This window comes from Thalia democratica, chromosome 2, assembly GCF_965202585.1.
Source record: "Thalia democratica chromosome 2, ktThaDemo2.hap1.1, whole genome shotgun sequence".
Taxonomy (NCBI): domain Eukaryota; kingdom Metazoa; phylum Chordata; class Thaliacea; order Salpida; family Salpidae; genus Thalia; species Thalia democratica.
In genome coordinates, this window is record NC_139166.1 from 33,007,663 (window position 1) to 33,034,211 (window position 26,549).

The following is a 26,549-nucleotide window of genomic DNA, read 5'->3' on the forward strand; positions in this document are numbered from 1 at the left end:
AGTTAATAAACAAATACGTTTTTATTTTAGAATGATTTATTTTGAAAGCGAACAAAAAACGAATGTTTTGCTGGAAAAAACTAAGCTACATACACGAAAATTAGTTTCAATATTTTGATGTCCATGCAAGCAACATTAACAATTGAGTTGTACTTTTGTTCTGCAAAATATGTAAACTTTGATAAATGCTTATAGCAGAAAACAAATATCAAAACAGTTAAAACTTTTTACGTTTTACTTATGATTTAGTTCTTATTGTGACCATAAACGAAAAAGAAAGTTTGTTCATATTTATAAAACAAAGTGCAATTTAAAAAACATGGAGTCTTAATAAATTGAAATATGATACCAACTGTATTAAAAACCTAAAAAAGGAATTACAATTGTAATAAAAAAAAAAAAACACTTAGGATTAATTTATTACCATAAAAAAAAATTATATAAATAAACTTAAGCAGCTGTTTGAAAATATAAAACGAACTACAATAGCAAATGATGTCTCTGTTATACAACAAAAAACTATTTTTGTTTTTAAAGTTGTGGTGGAGAAATAAAAATAAATTCGCCGGTTATTGGAAGCAATCGATTGCGCTTTTACTTGTACAAACTCCCAACTTCAGAAAATATTTTTTTAGAATACTCAGAATATGATGGTTCAGCAAGATATTTCCTTGCGAAACTGGCAAAATGTGGGTATTTTATTTTGTTCAAGTTCCACCAGTTTAAGACTTTATCCTCTTCAGTTTCTTCATTCGAATTTTCTGTAACAAAAAAGAACTATATTTCTGCTTCAATTTCTTTATCAATAGAATCCTGTTGCTCGGCCTCCTGTGTAGCTTTGTTTGCTTCTATTTTAAACAAAGAATAGTAAGTTAAAAACTTCTTTGGTTCAAATTTTACAGAGTGTTGGGGTTTTGGTTTCTCTGGTGACAATATAGAAAAATCAAAACTTTTTTAGCCTCTACACCGATATACTTTTTAACATTAACTTAAATCTTTTCTAAAATATAAAAAAAAATGCTGCGTTTTCTTGTGTACCCTGAGTGTTTGGCAACCCTTGATTGCTCTAATTAATAAAAGCTAACAAACAAATTGTTTGAAATTTTTTTTTTTGTAAACTATACTTACGCACTAAAAACAGTATAAAATTAGCCAAATCATTTATTCAAAGCTGTTGATTTTAAAGATATATAACAAACAAAGTTCTCAAGTCTCCACTTATTGCTAAAGACAGGGTTGCCAAATGTTTTTAGCATTTTTTTTCCGATTTTCAAAAATTCCTAAAGGTTTTTAAAAGTACACATTTCTGGGTCTACTTTTAGTTTAGAGTTTAGTTTAAGGTTAAAAAGCGTGACAAATTGTTAAAAACATTGTAAAGATACTGTAAAGCTACTTTAAAAGTATTTTTTAATAATAAAAAATTGTGATGATGACGAACATTTTTTATCGATATAATATATTTTTTGTGTCAAATTGAAACTTTACTACTTAACATGTAAAAATTGTTTAAAATTTCAGGTTTTTAGTGATAGTTGTTCAAAATTCCAGGTTTTTCAAGCTTTTTTTTCAAAATTTCTCAAATTCCAGATTTTTCCAGGTTTTTTAGTCTAAATTGTCAAATTCTAGGGTTCCAGGTTTTTGGTAACCCTGTAAAGAGAATGATATAACTTCAATTACTTTAATATTTTGTTTTGATAACAATTTTTTACTCCAAAAAATAGACCATCAAAAAAAGAAAATAAATTTAAAAATTTGTGAGCTATGGATGTTGGTGGGCCAACATCCAAAGTCTTAATTGGGTCTGGTTGTCTGTCTGTGGGTAAATTGTCAACCTGACCTTTTTGCCCATACTTTTCTTGTAAACGGGGTGACTTTCTAGCACGTGTGTGCTTAGGATCCTTTGCAGGCATTCTTAAATTTGACAAAACAAATATATTTTTTTTTTAAACTAACTTAATATGATGTATCAGTGAATTTTATCTTTTAATACTAAAGACTATTCTAGACTACTTTATATGAATTAGGCAAGATATTTTGGGTGATGTATCTATTATACAAAAAAAAACGAACAACAATATTACAAAATTTCATACTTAAAAAATAAAAACTGTTTTTAAAACTTTTTTAAATCACTAGGCTTTTTGATAAAATGTTTTATTATTGATTTTATGCCTTATTTCTCATAACTGCAGCAAACTCTCAATATTCTCTTGAAAATTCAGGGTTCAACAATTAATGATGCAAGTAGTTGCAGCAGTTCATTACAAATTAATTAAGATTTTATTATTAAGAGGTATTTTTTCTTTAGAACATTCTTTTTTAGATAAAATACCAAAATTTTGGAACTTATAACATATATGTCATAATTAAATTTATCAATTAAATAAATAATAAAATATTAACAAAAATTATAAAGCTAAAAGTATGTAAGCATTTGCTTTAATGTTACACATTTAAGTTGCATTTTTTTCTTTTTATAATTATTACAACGAGCAAACATAAAAAGCTAAACATACGATGAATAAATAAGAGCGGGTATCCAAAAAGCTGAAATTAAATGCCTTAACTATGTACTTAATTTTATTTGAGAGTCTAAAAAAAATAACATAACATAGTTTTTTATACTGTGTGCAAAAATCTTAATCAAAATTAATAGATTTTTATAAGGGTAAAAAAACATTTTTTTATCAACTCAAGCGTGAAATCATTAACTAGTTTTACATATAATTAAACTTTTGTCAAACAATTAAGTAACATTCAAAAAGTTTCAAGTGGTCCACCGAATCCCAAATTTCGGATTTGGCCGAAACCGAATCTTATTTTGAAATTAGGTTTCGGCCAAATCCGAAACAAAATCTTATTTTTAAATTTAGGATTCGACCGAATTCGAGTCCAAAAAGGACAGATTCGTCCAAATTCGAGTCCAAATCTTGGATTCGGTAGATCACTACTTTTTAGTTTAAAAAGCTGTGATAGATCACATCTAAAAGAAAATAATTTTATAAAATTATTCTAAATAAAGTTCAATTATTATAACAATTTATTGATACATTTTCAACACTTGTTTTAAAATTACACAGCCATACAATTTAAAATTTTTAATTTTATAAAATAAGTCTTATTCTAGTTATAAATTAAATTAAGGGCATATTTAATACTTTTATATTAACTGTCAGCAAGCCCAAACTAACTAATCGTTGCATATTTAGAACAATATCATTAGTCAGTAGAATGCACAAATTCTAAGTCACATTTTAAAATTAATCATTATACAGTTTATAATGAAAAAATCACGATAAGCAAGTTTTTGAAAAACTTATTAATACAATTTTCTAAAATTTTCTAACTTCAACATTTACATTGTAAATCTTTAACGGTAGCTTTGTTTTGAATAAAAGTCATCAATTGAGTTTATTTTTATAACAAGTTATTTTGAAAATTGTTACATTTTAGCTATATCTAAAGTTTAGATATAGCTAAAAGCTAACTAAACTTCTTATCCTATCGTTTTATATGAAAAAAAAGATTAATTAATTGTTGTGTGTACAAAAAAAATCTGATATTTCTAAGTAAAAGTTATGCTGGCTGCTTCCTAGCAGTGACCAACAAGATCTTGATTTCAAAAATAGACCCGGATATGTTTAATTAAGTAGAGCAAAAGTCCGTATTATATCGTAGAAATAAAACATACATACTAAAAAAACAACAACACTACATCTATTACAAAACGCATATTCAAAAAAACAAGTAAGTAGCTAAAGCAGATTTGCTAGAATTTTTAAGCTCTCATATCTTTAACAATAACAACAAATAACGTACATTTTTTTTTTGCTATAAATGTCACTTTCGGGTAACTGTGTGGCGATAAGTTTTTAGTCAGTATCACAACTATTTTATTAAGAATTAAATATAGTACTACAAAATTAAAATTAGTTTATTGATAGTTAATGTAGGTTTGTAAATGCTTGCTAAAAAAATTTTTTTTGCGTAGAAGTATAAAAACTTTTTAATCCTAAATATTAATTTTAACCTGCATTTTATTAGCGTATGTATTTCTTAATTAGCTTAATAAAAGCAACTTAACTGTTTAAATCTTTTCTTTCATAGCACATATACTATTACTTGTTTTTTTTTTTGTACTTCAAAAATTATTTATTTTTCTTGATATTTAAGTCAACGTGTTAATACTTTTATTATATTATAGAGTTAAACTTTTTTTTTATGAATAGCACCAGTACTCCTTACTAAGGTACAAAGTAAGTACAAACTTTGTACTAGGTTGGTGTTAAAGTAAAATTTCAAATCAACCTGATCCAAAACAAAAAACCATTTTAGTACAACTGCTAGTATATTTGTCTTTAGGTCCTAATCAAAATAATAAATCTACAACTGAAAAAACTAGAGTAAGTTACAATATGATCATTTTTATGTAAAATGAAATTGCTAATGATATTTTTTTATTCTTTCAACTAATAATTTAACTTTAAATTGTTTATTTTTCTCTAAATAACAATAGAGTTAATTTTGCATTAGAAAATATATTCAGTTATCAAATGTTTTTACATGTAAATTAATAAAGATGATAAATAATTTCATACAGACTGTGTTGACTTGTATTTTAGCCAAAAGATATAAGGAGCAGATAATTTTTATTAATTGTAGTAGTTATAGTATATATTTTTATAAGTTTTTTTTCATTAAATTTTTACATTTAAATTCATTTTTACCATAAAAAAAAACAAAAAAAAAGTAATTAGAAATAAAATAATACATAGTAATGTTAACTAATTGTTTTCTACATATTTGAAACTACCATTTTATAAATATAGTTAATAGTCAGTTTAATATTACTTAGTCCGTAAGGTAATGGTTAAACAGATTTCCACATATTATTAGCATAATATTTAAATATTTCAATTTTTAATTTCAAGTCATTATTCTTAGGTCATGGTTGCCACACACTCCAACTAGTTTGAATGTGTTTTAAAAAATTCTGGCTAGTTTAAACTCTTATAAAAACTAAGGATTTTTGGTTATGTTACTCTGTAAAACTCAGGGTTGCCACTTAACCTGGAATCCTGAAAAAAACCTGGAATTTGACAATTTAGGCAAAAATAACCTGGAAAAACCTGGAATTCAAGAAATTTTGAACAAAAAACCTGGAAAAACCTGGAGTTTTTAAGAATTTTAACATGTTCAGTAGTAAAATTTTGGTTTGACTCAAAAAGTTTATCATATAGATCAGGGGTCGGCAGGCAGTTGGTGGTCGCGGGCCAAATTTCAAGTTTACAAAGTCTTTGCTCAAGTTTACAAAGTCTTCGCGGGCCGCAGTTTTAGTTTTAGTGACATTTTAATAATCTTTTGGTTTTAGTCTTAGTCACACTAGAGAAAATTTAACTTTTATTCACCTTACATTTTAAATGACTTTTAGCTATACATAGAATGACTATTTAAATTAAATAAAATAAAATTAGAATAAAATTTACATTGACTAATATACTTAAGTGTTAATAAACTATATACTTTCATAAGCACTTAACAAGTTAAATTATTTACTTTTGTAATTTTACATACAATTTAACTCTCTATAAAAACCAAACTTAAAGGACAATTTATTAGTTACTTTTCTATATTAGTTATATTATCAACCCCTTTTTCCATATTTCTAAGAATATTAACTTCAAAAAAAAGTTTTTGCGTGTTAAATAGTTTACATTTAATAAAAAATGTAGTAATTAATTAACTTAATAAAATTAATACCTGTTTGTATTATAGAAAGCTAGAACAAATTCTTTTACATAATTAATTCTCGAATACTTAAATAAAATATCTTATTAGTAACTAGTCTTTTACATGGTTGTCACTTAAAAAGCAAAAATGTCTGAGTTGTATCAAACCAGCCTAAGTTCATTAAAAGTTTAAAAAGCTAGTAAACCGTTGTAAATCAAGCTTAAGTACCTAGTAAAAATATCATCATCATTAAAAAGTACACAATGTGTAAAAAAACAAGAAAAAGCTACAATTAGTAAACTACACTACAGTCATAAAAACTATTCTGGGAATTCTAAGATTTCTTTAAAGTGTTTGAAATAAAAGTTTCACACACATCTGAATTTTCAAGCTTTTAAAATAGCCTGTTTGTGTAGCAACCCAGTTAAAACCAAGTTCACAACATAATGACATAACGAAACTTATTAACAGTAAACAAATTACATGCCAAAAAAATATAAGTCATCTGGAATGATCAATTAACTTTCATAAACATTTTTAACAAAATAAAACTTTATTCAGTCATTAGCGAAGAGAAAAACTTATTTTTTATTAAGCATTACAGCAATTTTTTATCTGCAATAAGAATATTGCATTTAAAAATGTTAGTTGTAAAAATAAGACAAGCTACAAAAATTAAAAGAAAACGTTAGTTAGGAGTTATTGCGAGAAACAATAAAAAAAAAGTCACTAAAGTCAGTTCCAACAAAGCACACGGTTATCTTCAGTAACTACAGAATTATCAGAAAAAAGTTGCTAAGGCAAGTTATAAAGCAGCAAAAGTTATTATTTAAAATGAGACACCGTTTATAATTGCAAACTTTTTAAAGAATTTTTGTTGGCAGTAGTGAAAAACTTTTGTTTATTTCTTCAATGACAACAAAAAGTCCTATTTAGGAAATGCATTAAGGTTATAAAGTTGCATAAATCAAACTATGACATTAATCAATATGTTAACATGAGAGCACTGATAGAAAATCTATTGCTCATTTGAGTATTTTTATTAGAGATGTTTTTTTAACTTTGACACTTTAGTATAATTTCTTGGTTTAGTTCAAACACGAAGCACAACAATCGGTGAAATTTTACAAGTAAAGCTGCAATGCACCAAAAGTTTTTAGAAGTACAATTCCTGCTTTTATTTTTAGTATAAAGTTTAATTAAAGTTTAAAAAGTGTTTTATAAAGTATATCATTAATAAAAAACAATGTTAAGCTACTTTAATATATTTTTTAATAAAGAAATGTTTATTTGCTAAATTTTTTGTGTCAAATCGAAATTTCACATCTTTACATGTAAAAATTGTTTGAAACTCCAGGCTTTTTCAAAAATTCTCAAATTCAAGTTTTTTTTTCCAAAATTTTTAATCATAAAATTTCAAGTTCAAAGCTTTTCCGAGAATCATTTTTTTGGTAACACTGATTGTTTACACTTAAATGTACACAATAATATAAATAATATTCTGAGTTATATCAGCTGCAAGTCTTAAAATTTTACATATATTTTAACTGAAACTAACACTTTGGGTTGAGCAAAACTTACATCATAAGTTTATATCGCTACTCTTTAAAGCAAAAAAGCCAGCCTGAATTAACAAAAACATTCCTGATATTTTTGTATACAAAAAACAATTCTAGCCAAACACTTATAAAATTACTTAGTTGGCCTGAGATTTGACGTCTTCAAATAGTGATAGTCTGAGTGTGTGTCAATGTTTATAAACCATCCCTAAGTCTAATTTATATTAAATGGGTAGCTCCAACAAACAGCAAATTTGTTTATTGATATGCGAAGCATAAAAGTTAACTTAGTTTGACAAAATCAATGTTTGAAAAATGAAAATGTATACCTAACAAAAACTATATTAGTTTATGTCATATATATTGTTTTAAATGTGTCTGTACAAATTTAGATATTACATGTAGAAAAATAAACTTACAAAATTATGCATAAACTAAACTTAAACTAACTAAAGTATTAAATAAAAAGTGGTTTAAAATATGAGCACCTTTTTAAGTTGGTGTGCATATGAATTAATTTAAGTGCAAAGAAAACTTCTAAAAAATTAAAATGTGTCAATACAAAACTTAAATAAACCTTTTTTTCTTACTACTATGTTATTTTAAATGTTTTTACACAAAAACATAACATTTACAAATAAAAAATATATAAAAGAAACTTAGGTATAAAAAATATTGAAAAGAATATCTAAGCTATAAAAAAATAACACTTTAGTTAATTACTGTGCATCACTTTTGTACAAAATGGAAAACATTTGCATTTAGTTTATTTAATAAATAGGTATAATATAACTAACTTATTAAATTCAAGCACTCTTTACACTCTTTTTTTCAGATAATTACTTGCTGTTGTAAAATAAAAATTATTGTGAAACTCAGAAAAATATCCTGTTAGAATGTTAATCTGTCTTTTTCACATTTTTAGACTAAAGTAGTAACTTCTTCTAATTATTTTTAAATGTTATACAGAGACTTAAAACCAAACTAATCAAATTAAATCGAATTACCGAAAAAAATTTACTTAAAACATATCTTTGCTCAGCGGGCCACTTTAACATGCTCGCGGGCCACAAAATTTTCTTTCGCGGGCCGCATTCCATTCAAAAAAATAACGTGCTCGCGGGCCGCAGATTTACCCTTCGCGGGCCGCAATTGGCCCGCGGGCCGCAGTTTGCCGACCCCTGATATAGATAAAAAATTTTTGTCAACACCAAAAACTTTTTTATTAAAAAACACATTTTAAGTAGCTTTACAGTATCTTTTCAATCTTTTTATACTATTTTACATTGTTTCTTACCTTAATTTTATCTTTAAACTAAAAATAAACCCAAAAATGTGTACTTTTAAAAACCTGGAAGAAATCTGAAAAACCTGGAAAAATTTTGAAAAACCAGTGGCAACCCTGAAAACTAGGCAGGCTAGTTTGGATATTTTCTTAAATCTCCAGGCTAGTTTTATGTATTTAAACCTTTTGTAACTTAAAAATTTTGTCTTTTCAAATTGACCTTATGTTATTTTTTTTGGTACTTCTAGGTATTTAAGCTTGATAAAATAGTCTTTTTTTCAGTTAATGGCTAATTTTATTTAAAAAAAAATCTTATAATCTAAGTAGCCATTTTATCTGAGAAAACTTGGAATTAAACACTTAAACCAAAAAGTTTCTTTACTTATTGAAAAAGAAAAACCTCGAATTTTGAACAATTTTTTTAATATGGAATAATTCAAGATAAGAAATAATTATTAAATAAAATATTTTAAATATTTAGAGATTTATTTGCTTAAAACTAATTCTAAAGTAGCTTAACAGTACATTTTCAGTATTATTAAACTACAATTTTTTACATTATATTTAATTTTCAACTTAAAAGGGAATAAAGAAAAATTACTTAAAAACCTAAAGAAATAAAAACCTAAAATACCAGTAGCAACCCTGGACTAATTAAAAAAAAATGTTATGTTTGTACTATAGAAATTTTGTAGGCAATAGTTGTGGTCATAGTTACACACTCAGGCTGCTCAAGATAACTCGGTCTAGTTTGAACTTTTATAAAAAACTCAGACTGGTTTTTCTGCTTTTCAGAATGGCTTTTTCTTGAGCTTGTGTTACAAATTTTTAAACCTTAAATTGACAAAAACTGATATTTTGCCAATTTTATAAAAAAATTATTAGTCTGATTTGGCCTGACATTTATTAATCCTGAACAAAAGAACATATATAACTATTACTAAAAAAAGATTCTAAAACCTGAAATTTAGGAAAAATATCCAAACTAATCTGAGCTTTTTAAAATCTATTAACTAGCTGGAGTTTCTCAAAAGTTTCAACATATTTGAGTAGGCAACTTTAGTATTGATAGATTTTTTTTTTAAGTTTGATATTTATTTTGTTTTAAAATTTCAATTAAGTACTTTTATTAAACATATTAATGAAAATATTTTCAAAAATGGATTAAATTCATTTAAATTTTTTTATGAAATTAAAATGAAGTTACAAACTAATTTAACTGTCTGTGCTACTTTCTACCAATTTTTTATATAGTGATCAGTTTGTGAACAAAATATTCAACATTTAATAAGTCCGAATGGAAAAACAAGCAATTCCAGTAATTAAAAGTTCTGTTTTAAAATATTTTTAGTAAAAAATTTCTAAATTTCTTAAAAAAAGAAATTTAGAGATTTTTCACTGAAAATATTTACTGGAATTGCTTGTTTTTCCATTCGGACTTATTAAATGTTGAATATTTTGTTCACAAACTGATCACTATATAAAAAATTGGTAGAAAGTAGCACAGACAGTTAAATTAGTTTGTAACTTCATTTTAATTTCATAAAAAAATTTAAATGAATTTAATCCAATTTTGAAAATATTTTCATTAATATGTTTAATAAAAGTACTTAATTGAAATTTTAAAACAAAATAAATATCAAACTTAAAAAAAAAATCTATCAATACTAAAGTTGCCTACTCAAATATGTTGAAACTTTTGAGAAACTCCAGCTAGTTAATAGATTTTAAAAAGCTCAGATTAGTTTGGATATTTTTCCTAAATTTCAGGTTTTAGAATCTTTTTTTAGTAATAGTTATATATGTTCTTTTGTTCAGGATTAATCAGGGTTTGTGCGCGTCAGGCTAAATCAGTTTTTTTGAAAAAAGTTGAAAAACGCCAGGCTAAATCAGTTTTTATGTTTAAAAATTTGAGAATCTCAGTTTTTGTCAGTTCAAATGCATGAAATTTTTAAAATTAAGATCAAATTGAGATGTGAATTTATTTCTAAATAAAGATTTAGTTATTAAAGACAAAATCAGCCAGTATTTGTAAAAATAAGTGCTTTAAACCTTTTGTTGAATCTCTAAAATTATTTTAAGAATCTTCATTATTTTGTTTTTAGTAGATTATATATCATAATTATAAAAATTCATAAAAAAGTACAGTTTAGCTGTTTGTCTGAATTTGTTTACATGAGCTTTGTTTTTCAGAGCTTAGTTGGTTAAACTGTTTTAATTTCTAATATAAAGGCTTTATACTAAATACTTTTTAGATTAATACTCTTAGCAGTTTGTTAATATATTTTATTTTCTGTTAATTCAAAGTTATTAGAGATATATTCACAAGACTAAAACTTAGCTTAAAGATATAAGTTTCATAATTAGTAGAATCATATTTTGCAAGTTAATGAGTTGATAGTAATTTTTATTTTACTCTTTTTAAATGTTTCAGTTTATTATAAAGCTTAGATAATTTTACGTTTATTTTTCGTTCAAAGACATTTATTTATTATAACAGTTTTAAATATAAAATTATTTTTAATATAAATGTTTTTTTATTCATTCGTTTATAAAGATTTTTTTGAATATTTTATGTAGTAACATAAAAAGCTTAAACTGTTTTTTTAGTTTGAGTAGTTATTTTAAAAATTATGTTGTTAATGAAAAGATAAGTTTTAGAGTCCAGATCATGTGTTTAATACTTATCTTTATGTATTCGTTTTAAAGGATTCTTTGAAATAACTTATGTAATATCATGATTAGTTTAATTAGTTATTTTAAAAATTAAGATGCTTTAATGATAACATAAAGTTTTTGAGAGATGTGTTTAATTACATTTTGTTTTTCTTTTACAGACTTATTCACATTTCTGTTTTAATAAAAGCTTCTGGTCCAGTCATGTGACTTATAATTGACAAATTCAAGTACTTATTGACACTAACCCTGTATATGGGTGATAAGCGGTGGATGTAACTAAGCCCCAAAATTTAATAAAGGTATGAATTCATTGAAGCAGAAATTATAATGACCAGTTTAAAAATATTCAAGTTGCTGGGTAAGCGATTGATAGATGTTGAAAATAATTTATTTAAATTTTAATTTTCTTCAAAAATAGTGTTTGTGAATACTTTTATTGCGTTAATTTGCTTATTAAGACCCTCCGATACCCAAAATGCCTTCTGAAGGTGATTTTTTCTACTTTGAAAAAATGTCAGGCTAAATAGGTCTCTGTCAGGCTAAATGAAAAGGAATTTCGCGCACGAACCCTGATTAATAAATATCAGGCCAAATCAGACTAATAATTTTTTTTATAAAATTGGCAAAATATCAGTTTTTGTCAGTTTAATGTTTTAAAATTTGTGAATTAACAACATAAAAAATTGAAAACTAGTCTAGTTTGTGTAAAATGTTAATTGTGAACTATTCTAAAAAATATTGACTTTGTAACCTTATTCCATTATTAAAAAAATTATGACAGCATTTCAGGATTTGACAGTAGAATGCTAGTAAATTATAAATTTGACAATCAGCTTTTTTATTCTGATAGATTATTAAATTGTTGATTTTTTTCTAATTAAGTATTTGGCTTGTGTATTGTAGTATTCTATGACCTAGCTTTCTGAAAATAGAATGTTTAAATATGTCTGTAGCGGTTACATGATAATTCAAGTTCAAACAACTTAAATTCTTATGATATTTTTTAATGGCCATAGCTAATAAAATAACTTCGAATAACTACAAATATAAATAATAAATATATACAAATATAAATACGTACAAAAAACTTCTAATATGGTGGACACAGCTACAACTTATCTAATAGGTTATGTAATTAAATCTGGTTACTAGCCTATCTTAGTCCTGACAAACAAAGCTTGAGCAAAATTCAGTCTAAAGTTGAAATATTAGCGTATGAATCCTGCTTAATTATTGTGATATTTTTTGGCATCCAAGCTTGACCAAGAGGATAATGCACTTTTTTACATAGTGATTTTATTTAAATTTTTTTTTACTTAGCTAGCACTTGCTTTTAACTTTTCAAAAATTCAAACAAGAAACAATCCTATTGTCAGAAGTTTATCAATTTTGAGTGTAAAATATATTTTCTTAACAATTACGTTTTTATTATGGTCTTAAGATTTTTAAATTTAGTTTTTATTGCTACATCTGTTTTTTTTCTATTAATAAAGCTAGGAACATTTCCTAAAAATTTGATTTATATTTATTTATAAATGGAGGTAAACATAAATTTCTAGTAATTTAAAAAAATTTTTGTTTTTAACTAAATAATTATTCATTTAATTGAGCTTAAAATTAAAAAAAGTCACTTCTCAATTTTTTTTAGCAGAAAAATATAATATTTCAATTTAAATTATTTATAATGCTTGGTTTCTGCTAAACTTTTAAACTAAAAAAGGTGTTAAAAAATAATGGAAGCATTGGATATATTTGTTAAGACCACAGAAAACTGTTTGGTTTTTTTTTTGGCCATATAAAACTTGTTTTCTACAAAACCAACCTATACTTATGTTTTTTAAAATTCATGGTAGTCTTAATGAATTTTTTTTTTAAGTTAGAACTTTTATGCTACACATAAAGCCTTATGTATTGTTCATTATTTTTTTCAATAGTTCAGCTTGACTGACAGTATTTTTTTTGGTTTGAAGACTTACTAATAGAAATATAGAAAAAAATAAGGCGGAGTCAGGCTGACATTTTTCTTAAAGATTGGCCTAGAGCAACAGCGCTTTGTTAAAGATGTTCCAAATAAAGGTGATGCTTTGAGCAAGTTAAAAAAACAAAAAAGTAAACTAACAAAGCAACTCAAACGTTTGAATTAAGACTATCACAAATATACTGCAGGTGCCAACAAACAATCTTATTTCAAAGCAATGAAAAAATTATTAGAAAGGGGTATGGCTGCTAAGGATGATGCTGACAATCTTAAAAACTAAATAACTATTAATTCAAAAATTGCTTACCTAAAAAACATTTAGTAAATATTAAGATATTTTTATTAAGTAATGTGAAATTATTTTTAGATCAAAAATATGTTTTTAGTTATTTAAAATAGATTGTGTATTAACATCTTAAACCCATTAAGAAAATAAACTTTTTACTTTTAGATTATACTGTATCAGTTGTAAGGTATTAAGTTGTACTTTGATATGAGGTATTTCTTTAGTAAGTTCTTAAAACTTCTTTTTTAGCAGTTTTTTTTACAGTTATGTTAAGCTTTTAAAATTTGCTTACTGCATTCAGAACAGTTGCTAGGAAAGACATACATTGAAGTTATTGTATATGCATTTAAAAGAGTACTTCATGTGGTAGTTATTATTAAAGAGTAATTAAAGTTTGTCAATTTAAATGTCAAAAAATTTAACTGTTTTCTATTATGTATAAAGTTAACTAACAAGTTTACACAAAATTGTGCACAAATTTTGTTTTTAAATCTCGATTGATTTAACCTGTTAACATTGAAATTTTGAAAACAGTTTTTTCATAAGTTTAGTAAGCATCTAATGCGGAAGCATACATATACAACCTTCCTTTTATTATTAAATAAGAAAAATGAGCATGAGGTATTAGTAATTTGAGCCAGAAGCAAAAAAAAAAGGATTTGTAAAAAACTCAAGAAAGTTTCTGGTCACTCAGAGAATATTTTTTGACTCTGAAAGAAACTTTAATAAAGTAAATGGCCTTAAAATTAGTTGTAGCTAAGAGAGCTGGAGTATCATCTAAAAGTATAAAATTGATATTGAATAAGTTCAAGTGTAACTCAACTTTTCAAGCAGGGTTGCTACACATTCAAGATAAATCAGGGCAGTTTGAAACTTTTGAAAATCTCAGGATGACTGGACAGTTAATTTTTTTTTAACAAAGAGCGCAGATAATTTTAAGAATTCTGAAAATCTCAATTCAGTTTTTTTAGATTTTGAATAATATTTAGTTTATTTTGCTGTCTTATAACCACCTTTGTTGGAGAACTCCATTTTTTTTTAATTTTATGAATATGAAAAAAAAAAACGCATTTTCACTGAAAGAGTGGCAACCCTGCAAGTTATTCTTCCAATTTTAAATGTTATGGGCAGGGTTGCCACTCGGTCAGGAAAAGTCAGGAAATCAGAAAAAGTCAGGAAAAATTTAAAAAAATAACAAAAGTCAGGAAAAAATGGGGGGTTTTGAAAAAAAGTCAGGAAATTTGATAAAATTTAAAAAAAAGTCAGATTTTGTCAGTTTAAATTTACAAAATTCCTTGTTTTCCAAAGCTTTCAAATGGTAAAAATTATTTAAAGTCAGAAAAAAATTCCAAAAATTTTCTAGAAATTTACAATAATAATTAATTTTGTTTCCAATGCCTTCACTTGGTATAAATTAGTAAAATATTCTTTATAAAACTGCAAAAATTTTCTAACATATTGAACCTACTTGAACAAGCAGATTTTGTAAGCTTCTAGTATTGATGATCTGTAGCAAGGACACTTCCATAGTGAAACTGTGATATATACACAAAAGTTTATCCAGCATAATTTTAGAATCAAAGTGTTTTTTGTTTAAATAATTGAGTTCTTTATAACTAAGCAGTTAGTTTAGTATTTTATGTAACAAGTTGTATGTAACATATATAATGTAACAAGTTATGTGTATACTTTACCTCTTTATAATTTTTCAAAGTTGTTAAAATTTATAAATTAAGTTATAAGAGAGGTATATGCCAAGATTAAGTTTACTTATTGTTTGTATTTTTTGTAGAGTAACTTGAGTTTTTAAAGTAAATAAGAGTATATTTATTTGTTACAAATTTTATACTAAATGATAAAAGGAAATATTTTATACTTACAACAAATATATAGTTTACTTTTTTATATTTTTTTTACAGTTACTTATGTATATTCTTTTTTAATAGATTTTAATTTTAAGGATTTTATATTAAATAATTTAGGTAGTACTTTATTATACTAAGTGAACAATTTATATAAGTAAAACTGATTTAGAAAAGTCAGGAAAATTTTGGTAAAAAGTCAGGAAATTTTTCTCAGCTTGATCAGTGGCAACCATGTATGGGTGTGTCAGTGTAAAAAGATAAGTTTAGACCAAGTTTTCTAAAATAACCCTTTAAAGAAATAAAAAAGCTATATTGCTCCCTCCAACAAAATTACTCTAAAAACTACTTAAAAAACACCTAAAACCCTTTTTTTTCCTGTTCAACATCAACTCCAGAACATCTAGTGTAAGCTTGAAAACTACCAATAAAAGCACATAAGACCTTTTTTTTCTCTTTATCATCCATTACAGAACATCTAGTTTAATTTTCAAATTATAACCTCTTGGTCCCTAAATTTTTGTCATGGCCCCAAGGAGGCCACTTGGCCCACTTTTGGACACCCTGGTTTAGACTAACTTTTATATTGCTTAATTCTATTGTATATTTAATATTACAATATTTATTTGCTTTAAATAGTTGTTTTATAGCCAACCTATTACAAAATAAATAACTAGATTCACAGGTAGAAATATAAAAGTTTCATTGATATCAGCTTTTTTGCTTTTGTAGTTTAAAAAGTTGGAAGTTAAACTAAAACAAAACCGTTTGAAACTAAGTACTGTTGCATACAAATAAAAAATTATTGTATTTACTTTAAATGGAGATTAATAGAAATTTCAAATGTTATAGTTCTTATACTATAAGAAAAGTATTTTTTTAGTGTTTTGTAAAAAGAAGATGGAACCATAATTTACAATCATTCTCTTAGTAACTTTTAAATGATAAGAAGCTTAAAGTTAAATTAAATTGTATTGGAAGCTAAAATTTTCTTTCTATATATTGATTATAATAACTAGCTAATTAATTTTTTCAGGTTATGGGAACCATGCTAGTAATTTAAATATATTTATTAAGACCACTTTCCTTTTTTTCTTACAACATGAACTAGTTATTCTAATCTTAGCTACCATTTTTTTAAAGTTAACTAGTTTACAACAATCTTAGCTAATTCAAACAAAATGTAAAAGTACTCCTTTTTGCCATTTTTTTACAAATTAGTAATAACGTGACTTAAATGACTTGAAAATAAGTTGAGTTTTAGAATTTTAACTATGTTTAGATTAGCCATTTAAGTAGTCTTATGCTACCTTATAATATTTGTTAATAAGAGTTTAGCCTCCAAAACTCTAAGAGTCATAAGTAAAGATATTTAATTATTGTAGATGTCTTAGTTTGTCTGAGCTTAAAAATCATTATTTACCAGCCAAAAGTATATATATATATTGATTTGAAACCCTTATAATTTAATAACATTATAAAATCATGTTTAAGATTTGATTATTAAAAAATTATTCATTGGATATTTAGAAATAAACACTATCGTATAAGCAATATATTTTTTTAGGTTATCTTTTAAAACAAACAAAGCATCATGTCTGAAGCAAACCAACTTGAAATGAGTCTTGATGACATCATTAAACAGAATAAGAAACAACTAAGAAGCGCTAGAGGCGGAGCTGCAAGGAGGGGCAGAGGTGGAAAACTAAGAGGAGGTCTTACTAGAGGAGCTAAAGCAGCTAGACCAGCCCGTGGAGAATCTGTTTCAAAAAGGGGAATTCCACGTGGAGGAAAGAGGGGAGGAAATGTAGGCAGAGGTGCTAGAGGTGGTCGTGGAAGAGCAAAGGGTGTTCAAAATGGCAGAGTTCAAAAAGCTAAGCTTACAGTAGCCGTAAAAAAACCTCAATTAACAACTAAAAAGGTGTCTGCTGCTTTATCTAGCTCTAAACTTATAGTCAACAACCTGCATTTTAAAGTAACAGATAATGACATAAGAGAGCTTTTTGGAAAATTTGGAAAGCTTAAGCGAGCCCTTGTTCATTATGATAGCAAGGCGAAGTCACTTGGAACTGCAGAAGTTGTGTTTTTTGACCAGCAAAATGCGTTAAAAGCAATGAAAAAGTACAACCAAGTGCCTCTTGATGGTAGGCCAATGCAAATTTCAATTGTCAACAGTCTTCACCAAGCCATAAACCCTGATAATTTCCTTGCTAAAAATAGATTAGGAAAAAAACCAGTTGTGGCAAAACCAGTAAAAAAAGTAACTAATGCACCAAAAAAGCCTCAAAATGGGGCTAAAAGAGGTCGTGGTGCTTCAACAAACCGTGGAAGAGGTGCCAAAAGAGGTAGAGGTGGAAAAGCTAGAGGTGGTAAAGCCAAAAAAGAACCAAAAGCTCCAATTTCTGCAGAGGAATTAGACAAGCAGCTTGATGCCTACATTATGCAAGTCGATTCATAAACTGTTTATCTAAATAGATTTTTTCAGTTATGTTTTAGAGCACTGACAATCTTTAAGACATTTTCATAGTTCTTTCTTGACAGCAATTTGTGCCTGTTTGTTATACCACTCTTGGAATTGCTTATATTGCAAAGTTAATAATTGATGGTATTTATGTACTTTATTATTAATACCAAGTTTTTGTAGAGTGATCCATGAAAATGGTTTATTTATATGAAGCTTATTTTTATTATATTTATATTGCTCATGTATCATATTTTAGTATTAAAGTCAAAGAATGTATAGAGAAGTTTTATATTTAAATAATTTTATACAAAAGAGAATTAAAAAGCGTACAGAAGCAATTTTCATTGTTAAAGAAAAAATATGAAATTTGAATGCTTACGCAAACTCTATACAAAAAGAGTTAATAAAACTACATCTTCTTTTTGCTTCTTTGCTTAAAGATTCTAGGTCATAAAAAACAGCTATAATGTTCAGCCTTTTGCAGTAGTTAATGATTAACTCCGTGAAACTTATAAAAGGAATTTATTGATTTTAGTTTTGACAGAACAAAAGTAACGTCAATAGCAACTATAATGAATTCCTAATTAGTTTATGCAGTATAGAATAACACAGTATCTAAACTGCTAGTTAGCAAGTTTTTGAACAAGAAGCTCTAAATATTGATTATATGGTTATATGTCCAAGTTTCTCAATTAAAACTAGGTTCATAAAATTGAGAAGTACAAGTACTACAACCAAAAGCTTAAAACTTGTCAAACAAAAAGTTAATATTCCGTAATGCAACTGTTCAGTATCTTCTCCAGCAGAATCATTCTTTGAAAAATCATCGGGTTTTTTCTCTCAATTAGTCATTGATCAATCATGAAACAATAATCAACACTCGTCTGTTAAAACAATCATATGCGAAAACTGTTAGTTTATCTTCTTTCTTCAACATATTTGTATCTTACTAAGCAAGAATTTGGAAATCTTAGTAATTATAGTATTTTTATTCACGACATGGATTTTATATATATTTTTAAGTTTTAATTCTAAACAACTTTTTTGTTCTTCATTTCATTTCATTTAAAAAATAAGAATTGATTTAAACTTAATTTTTAATATCATAAAAAAATTGTTTTCATTAATTCAACAACAACCTATAAAAAGCTTTATAAAATTAAGCTTAATTGAATTTTATATCTTTCAGTTTTAACGTAATACCTTATAAATACTTTTATATATTTTTTTGCACTTCACTTCAAAGAATATTTAGTATAAATTTCAAAATTTTTCTATTTGTTGGCCAAATTTATCTGGCAAGTTATGCCTTTTCATGCCATTCAAAATAAAAGCATGTTTGTGGGCCGAATTTTGCCAACCCCTGATACACACCCTCCATGTAGGTTGAATATCTAAATTCAAGAATATCTTTTTATGACTACAGGGTTGCCACTTTACCTGGAATCCTGAAAAAACCTGGAATTTGACAATTTAGGCAAAAAACACCTGGAAAAACCTGGAATTTATGAAATTTTGAAAAAAACCTGGAATAACCTGGAATTTTGATCAAAAAACATGGAAAAACATGGAATTTTTAAGAACTTTACATCTTCAGTAGTAAAGTTTCGGTTTGACTCAAAAAATTTATCATATAGATAAAAAATTTAAGTCATTACCAAAATTTTTTTTATTAAAAAACACATTTTAAGTAGCTTTACAGTATCTTTTCAATCTTTTCTACACTATTTAGCACAGTTTCTTACCTTAAATTTAACTTTAAACTAAAAATATACCTAACAATGTGTATTTTTAAAAACCTGGAAGAAATTTGAAAAACCTGGAAAATTTTTTGAAAAAACAGGTGGCAACCCTGTGACTACCAATCTTCATTGAAAATTCCAAAACTTTTACTCTGTCGTGAGCCCCCCTGTGTTTATATTTTTTCTCGACTCTTAAAGTTCTAAAGCTTAACTTTATTTACTACTTCGAAGCCGTGAGTATCCTCCTATTTTGTTTATTGACTCTTTCGCTAGTGTTAAACAGTTTATAGAAATGATTTGTATACTTACCAAAACAATAAAAAAATATGTAATGCTTAGTTAACACATTCTTTTAAATAGAATTAGCATTGAATAGTGATGTAGAAAGTTTTAGAAATTTGTTGAAAAAGTATAGCAAATACTTAAAAAAAGTACGTAAAAACCATTGTATAAGTTATAAATGATGTTCATTAGAATTAAATTTTTTTTTCATAATATACTGTTAACATATTTCCCATTAAACTAAATACATTTAAAAAATTAAATATAGTGGCAAATCCTTAATAGTAAGTAAAACAATTTAATTTCACGGTCTTATGGGTCGTATAAATGTTACCAGGGTATTTAACAGCTGACCAAATAGCAGTAAAGATTTACTGTTAAAGCAAACAGTCCTCTATTTCAATAAATTATAAAGATAATAATAGTTTACCACTACATTGTTCTATGAATAACTGAATGCCGTAAATTTGTATTTAATAAAACCGTTGAAACTTATTGTTAAGAGTGAAAATTAACATTATACTTGAAACTCATTTATGAAAACCACTTGATACATGATGCGAAGCTCTTGAAAATCTCACAAAAGGTTTTCGCGTCTAAAATACAACGGTCATAGTTAACACGTGTAACTATTTAAAGTATTAGCAACTTTTTTTACTCATTGAAATGGATTTAATTGCTAAATTTTAAACTTGTAATTTAAAACAGTCCATTGGTAAAATTAAGTTTTTATGTAAATTATTAAAAAGAACTTCACTGTATACATCATAACGTATAATTCGTAATAAATATTCATACTTGAACTTAAAAAAGCTTATTCATAAAGAAAACTTTAGAAAAGTATTGGGCTAAAACTAATAAGCAATGTTGCTTGTTTAAGAAACGAAATGCGCAGTATTTTCAAATTGTAAAAGTGAATTAGTATAATAAATTAATTACCTAACTACGAAATATCCGTAAAATTTTCAAATAGATTTGTTAGATCTAAAACTTAGAACAACATTTTGTTTTATATCAAATTAAATCGTATACTGATCTCATGTCCAATAAAAAACTCTTTTATTAAGTTAAAGACTTAACATTTAACTAAATGTAGTTGAGTTATACTTCACCGATATTTTATTCATCAAAATTAAGAAATGCATTAAATTGTGAGTGTCAATATTTTTTTCTTTACATAAATCTTGTTTTAACGCTAAAAATAAGTCTTGGGCTTTAGTCTTAAAAAAAAGCTTTCTTAAGTAAACTTTAATTTTTGTTCGCGAAAAGTTAGAATATTAATGTTTTAAAACGTTACAAAAAAATTTAACACCAAGCAAGAAGTGAAGGTTTAAAAAGTTTATATGTTCATGTTTAATAGAACTAAAACGTAATGTTGACATAAGTACTTATGATTTTTATAAGAGTGTAACTAAATATAAATTGAAAAAATTTGTTAGATGAATTCGTAAAAGTTAAGTTAAATGTTGTTATCCATTTATAACTTAAATTTTATTTCCTTGAGAATGTTTACTTTAAGATATTTTATAATTAAACAGTAACTCATCAGAATTTTAAGTGACAATTTAACATTAGATTCATAAATAATCAACTTGACATAAAATAAGTTCTTACTCTTCATCCCACGTATAAATATATTTTTAAAGAAGTCGTTGAATATAGTTTCCAATTTATCAGTTTAAGTATTTCACTATTATTCATTTGACCTGGAAATACATTATAAACAGTATATCACTTTGATTTTCCAAATCTAGAAAAACTTAACTACTCTAATTGCTATATTTTAATATAGTTTACTATCCTCTGTTTGCATTTAACTTAATTGCATTTTATTGCAATAAAATAAGAGTAGCTAAAACTAATACAAAACCTTAAACTGGTTTCTTAATAAAAGTAAAGAACAAACGTAATAAATCTGGAAATTAAATAGGCTCTAAAAATAGTTAAAGATTAAAAAAAATTGAGTGAATAAAAATTAGTTGACGCTAAACTAGAGTTTAAATTCAAACCTTAGATATATGCATTTTTTTATTCACAGTAATTAAATACTGTGAACACCAAAACAACAACTCTATATCCTAATCTCAAAACCTTAAAAAAATGTGTAGTAACATTTTTGAAAATTACTCGTTATGTCTAGTGTAAATTTCAAAACACGCGTGTAAGTTACAAAGTAGATTTTGTGCACCTCTATATGCTTTTAGGGCACCTTAAAGTTATGTTCTCGCGCACCCAAAAATAAATGTTATGTACACTCATGCCTATAATAAAAGTTAAAGTCCATTAATAAGTTACACAAAAATATTTAAAAATAAATTTTTAATGTACAAGAATACAAAAGTAATCTTACAAAAATCTAAAGAGTATACTTTGAAAATATATTAGAAAATTTTATTAAAAATACATCTAAAATTTCGAGAGGAATAAATGATAACACTAACAAACTAAAAATATAAAATTTTTAAAATCCTATCAAAAAAATTCAATACTTATTTCTATAATGTTGGGAAAAGACATGTCTAAAAAATGTAGCAATATAAGTATGTCTAGTAATTAAAAAATAATAGCAACGGTTTTCTTGTTGGATGTGATTGTTCACGTATACATAATTATACACAAAGAATTTGTATTCGAACAAAGCAAATATAGAGGATAGTTGTTTTTAGTTAAATTTGGTAAAAAAAAAAATTAGATTTATAAAATGCCTAGTTAATAAAAATAGTTCGTCCTGAACAAGACGTGAAACTTTATCGAAGTAGTGTACGACTCTATAACTAAAATATTTTTTCCTACACTAGGTTCATGGACCAAATTTTATTTTGAGCTCTCTTTTTGTTGTTTAATAAACTGTCAGTTAACTGATTGACTAGGAATTTTATAAAGGTAAATAAAAAATTAGTACCAAGATTCAAGTCAGAAACAAACGCATTACCAGGAAACTATAATCATTACAATATAGTAACAAAAGTAACAACTGCAGAAACGTTTATATAAGTTTTTACCGAAGTAACTATCATTGCTTTTTTCAGTTCCAACCTTGGTTTGTCTTAATAAATTGATAATATGTCTGGGTTTGATCAAGGACGGATAAGTATGTGCTGTATAAACTATATTCAATCTAAATATAGCTTCTTAAGTTATTACATCTAAAGTTGACAAATAAATTCTAACGAAATTAGGCTTTTTGCAGTGTTGAGAGATAAATTCTAATGAAAAATATAAAGCTTTGGTATAAGGGAAAAAATGCACTTATTGTTGGACAATATTTAACTGGAAAGAAAACAGTTTGAATTTTGACAAGTTTTGCTTGGACCATTAAAAACTTTCATGTTAGAGTGATCAGTACTTATTAAAAACTTTATTACTTTTAAAATGTGTTAATGATCTGCAGAATAGAAAAAGTTTGAACGCTTTAAATTTTGCAGATGAAACATAGCTATACAAACTTTCAAAAAAAAATCATAAGTCAGTGACAACCCAAATTTGGAACTTCTGACTGGCTGGCTATTAAGAGGCTTAAATTAAACTTTTAATAAAACCAAACGCATGCTTTTTCGTTCAGTAAATAAAAGTTATAAAAACAATAGTAATTTAGATTAAAGATCTGAATTGGATAAAAATATTTTTTTAAATCGAGATCAGTTAGATCCGAATTTTTATCGAGGGTTAGTTCTACCGTTGTTTTATTTGATTTTATAAAATTTAAGGTCACTCAAAATTGCATCAACTTAACTAACGTCTTTATATCAAGCCTTGTTTAGCTGATATATATTTTATAACTAAGAAGAAACTTTTAAAGGTTACACCTAAGGGTTTAAGTCGTATATTTTTTCCTGTTCGTCTGAAATTTTTAGACTTGAATTTAGGGTTTTTATAACTAATTGTTATGTTTTTCAATAAAGTTTTGTCGAATAAACAGTATTAAAACTAATTTTATTTTTAAAACTTTATTTAGGCATCATTTTACTTTAAAACCTAATTTGTTATTATTTAAAAGTTTAAATTGTTTTCAAAAGAATTTATAGGTATCTTTCAAAACATTTAATAAAAAATATTTTTTAGTAATATAATATTGATTATAATTGTATATAAGTTGTATAAAAAAGTTTGATTAGAAAGTATTTCTTATTTTAAGTTAAATCATCGGAATGTAACATAAAATTTATAAGTAAAATCTGAAAAACATCGTATAAAATTAATTACAATTTTAAATGTTAAAACAATTGTACATTTATTCTTAAGCTACCTTTAAAATATACAGATCTACTTAACGTTTGTGCTATAAGTTAGTGACAAATTGATAAGTATATATATTTTTGAAAATAAGCTTAGTATATTTATTTTAAGTTAGGCTTTGCTTAAAAAACATTTAGACTAGGGCTGGACAACGTACGGTCCGCGGAATAAAAATGACCGGCCCGCTAATCATTTTTAAGTTTATTTGAAATCCGGCCAGCCAAAGTAAATATTATAATTTTTTTACAAAACCTACTTTTTATAATTTTTACAAAAAACCCTGAAAGCGTTTTTAAAAATGGCTTTTTATGTTTGTGTAGGCATAAAAACACCATATTGTTCTAGTATTTTGTGGGTTTAATTGTAATGTAACGGTGTTTTAACCAATATTTGCTAAGTCAGCAAAATAAAAAAAGTTATTTTTTTAAATTTTAATTTAGTTCATACCATTATCCTTAACCCACCTTACCTAAACATATTAAAAACTTATCTAAAAAATTATTTTTAATGACTAAAAGTAAAAAAAATATGATCACTTGATTTTTATTTTGCTGACTCAGTAAATATAATGGGTTACATTACAAAAATACTCGTGTTTTGTTCAGTTTCAACTCAGTTAAAATATTCCTTTCTCAATTTATCCAAAAACTGTTTGTTTACATAACTAACTTTGATGATCTTACCTACCATAATAACTTTCCTAAGCAATGGACGTCTTAAATATTGCTGTCTTTCCCAGATAAGTAGTGAGTTGTTTTTATAAATGTTACAAAAAGTAAAAACTTTTTCTTTTCAAACAAATAATTTCCAATTATCTAAAGTCAAACCGGTCAACTTTAAATTTTGGTAAAATGTTTCAAATTGAGACTACAGTTTGTACTCTGTTATGCTAATGATATTTTTTATTAAGGACTTGTTCACTAACTATATGGTGTAGTATAGTGATGACTATTTGATAAACATGTCAAAGTATAATCTAGTTATTTATAAGTATGATGTATTTAGCAAATTTATTTGTGTATGTTTGTAATAACACTTTATTATCTATTGAAGTTTCTAATAATAGCTATTAAATTTTAAAAGCAAAATACAAGAAACTTTATGTTTGTTAACTTAAATTTTGTAATGTTTGATATATGGGTAAAGGTTGCCTCACACTCAGTCTACTAAATAACTCTTGCTAGTTTAAAATTCTTTAAAAACCCAGCCAATTCAGTATACTTTTCATATTTTTATAAACTTCAGGCAAAATTTTATGATTTTAGTATTGCTTTTTTTTTCGTTAACTGTTTTAGCAATATTTTGATGTTGCTAAGTATTTAAGCTTGGTTAATGGTAATTTTTTCAAACTTGGCTCATATAAATTTTTTAATTGAATCTTTTTTTAAACTCAGACTTGTTTTTGATCAAGCTAGCTTTTTGTAATGATCTAAAATGTTTGAAAAAATATGACTCATTTTTGAAGGTATCTAAAGGTAATATAACTTACTTATTCTACTATTTATATAATAAGTAAACTCTAAAAGGTAGTTTACTTTTTTTTTAATGTAATACTTTTAGTTTTAAACAGTATGTTTGTTTGAATTTACAAAACCTTCCCTGAGATATTTTCAAATTTTAAAATATAGTAATCAAAACAAAATATTAAAAAAAAAAATGTTTTTGTTATCTGAATTACTATTATTATATTACATTATTAAACGTACTTACTTTAAAAACGCAATAAGACTTTTTATTGTATATTCAAAACTTTTCAAAATATAAATTTTTACACTTTTTAAAAGTCTTCATTTTACGAAGACTAAATGATATATAAAGTAAAGCAAGATAAAGCATGGCATTTTAGTAAAAACTTAACATAACTTGAATTTTAAAGTTTTAAAATCGATTTATTCAATTAATTAACAAAAAAGTTTTATAAAAATGTGTGTCCAAAACACTAACTAAAATCAAGGTTTAAATTTATTTTTTTAATTCACACAACACGGCAGTGTTTAGTCTGCTTGGTACATTTCTAAATCCTTGAAGATTTTTCAAATCAGGAGTACTTGATCTCCAAACATCATAAACAATATTTTTGCGGTAAATTGATTTTATTGGATACAAATTTCTCCAGTTTGTTCCTAGGTCAACTTCTTTTTTATTTTTTAGCAGAACTTTGTCGTTTTCCTTATATAAGAAAATACACATTAATTTATAAAAAACTATATTTTTATTCAAAGTTCAATTTATTCTACCAATTTCTATTAGTTTTTAACTACTTATGTTATCGTTGATCCCTGTTGTTTTTAACTTCAATTGATTTTCCTTTTTAAGTTTTTTTATTAGTTTTAGTGGAAAAGCAGAGCAAAAAACAAAGTAATTTAAGTAGTTTTTTTTTTAAATTTAATTTAATGTAAAAGCTGTAAATCTTTTGGCATCTAAAAATCTAACACTAAATTAATTA

At 25.5% G+C, this 26,549-nt stretch overlaps 1 protein-coding gene across 1 annotated transcript; it reads left to right on the forward strand.

Annotated features, from left to right (window-relative positions):
• Positions 1-16,952: 16,952 nt before the first annotated feature.
• Positions 16,953-19,757, forward strand: LOC145829185 (aly/REF export factor 2-like). Its single transcript, XM_082936911.1, has one exon. It carries the CDS (start codon positions 16,974-16,976, stop codon positions 17,835-17,837), a length of 864 nt encoding a protein of 287 aa, XP_082793037.1. The 5' UTR covers positions 16,953-16,973; the 3' UTR covers positions 17,838-19,757.
• Positions 19,758-26,549: the final 6,792 nt, after the last annotated feature.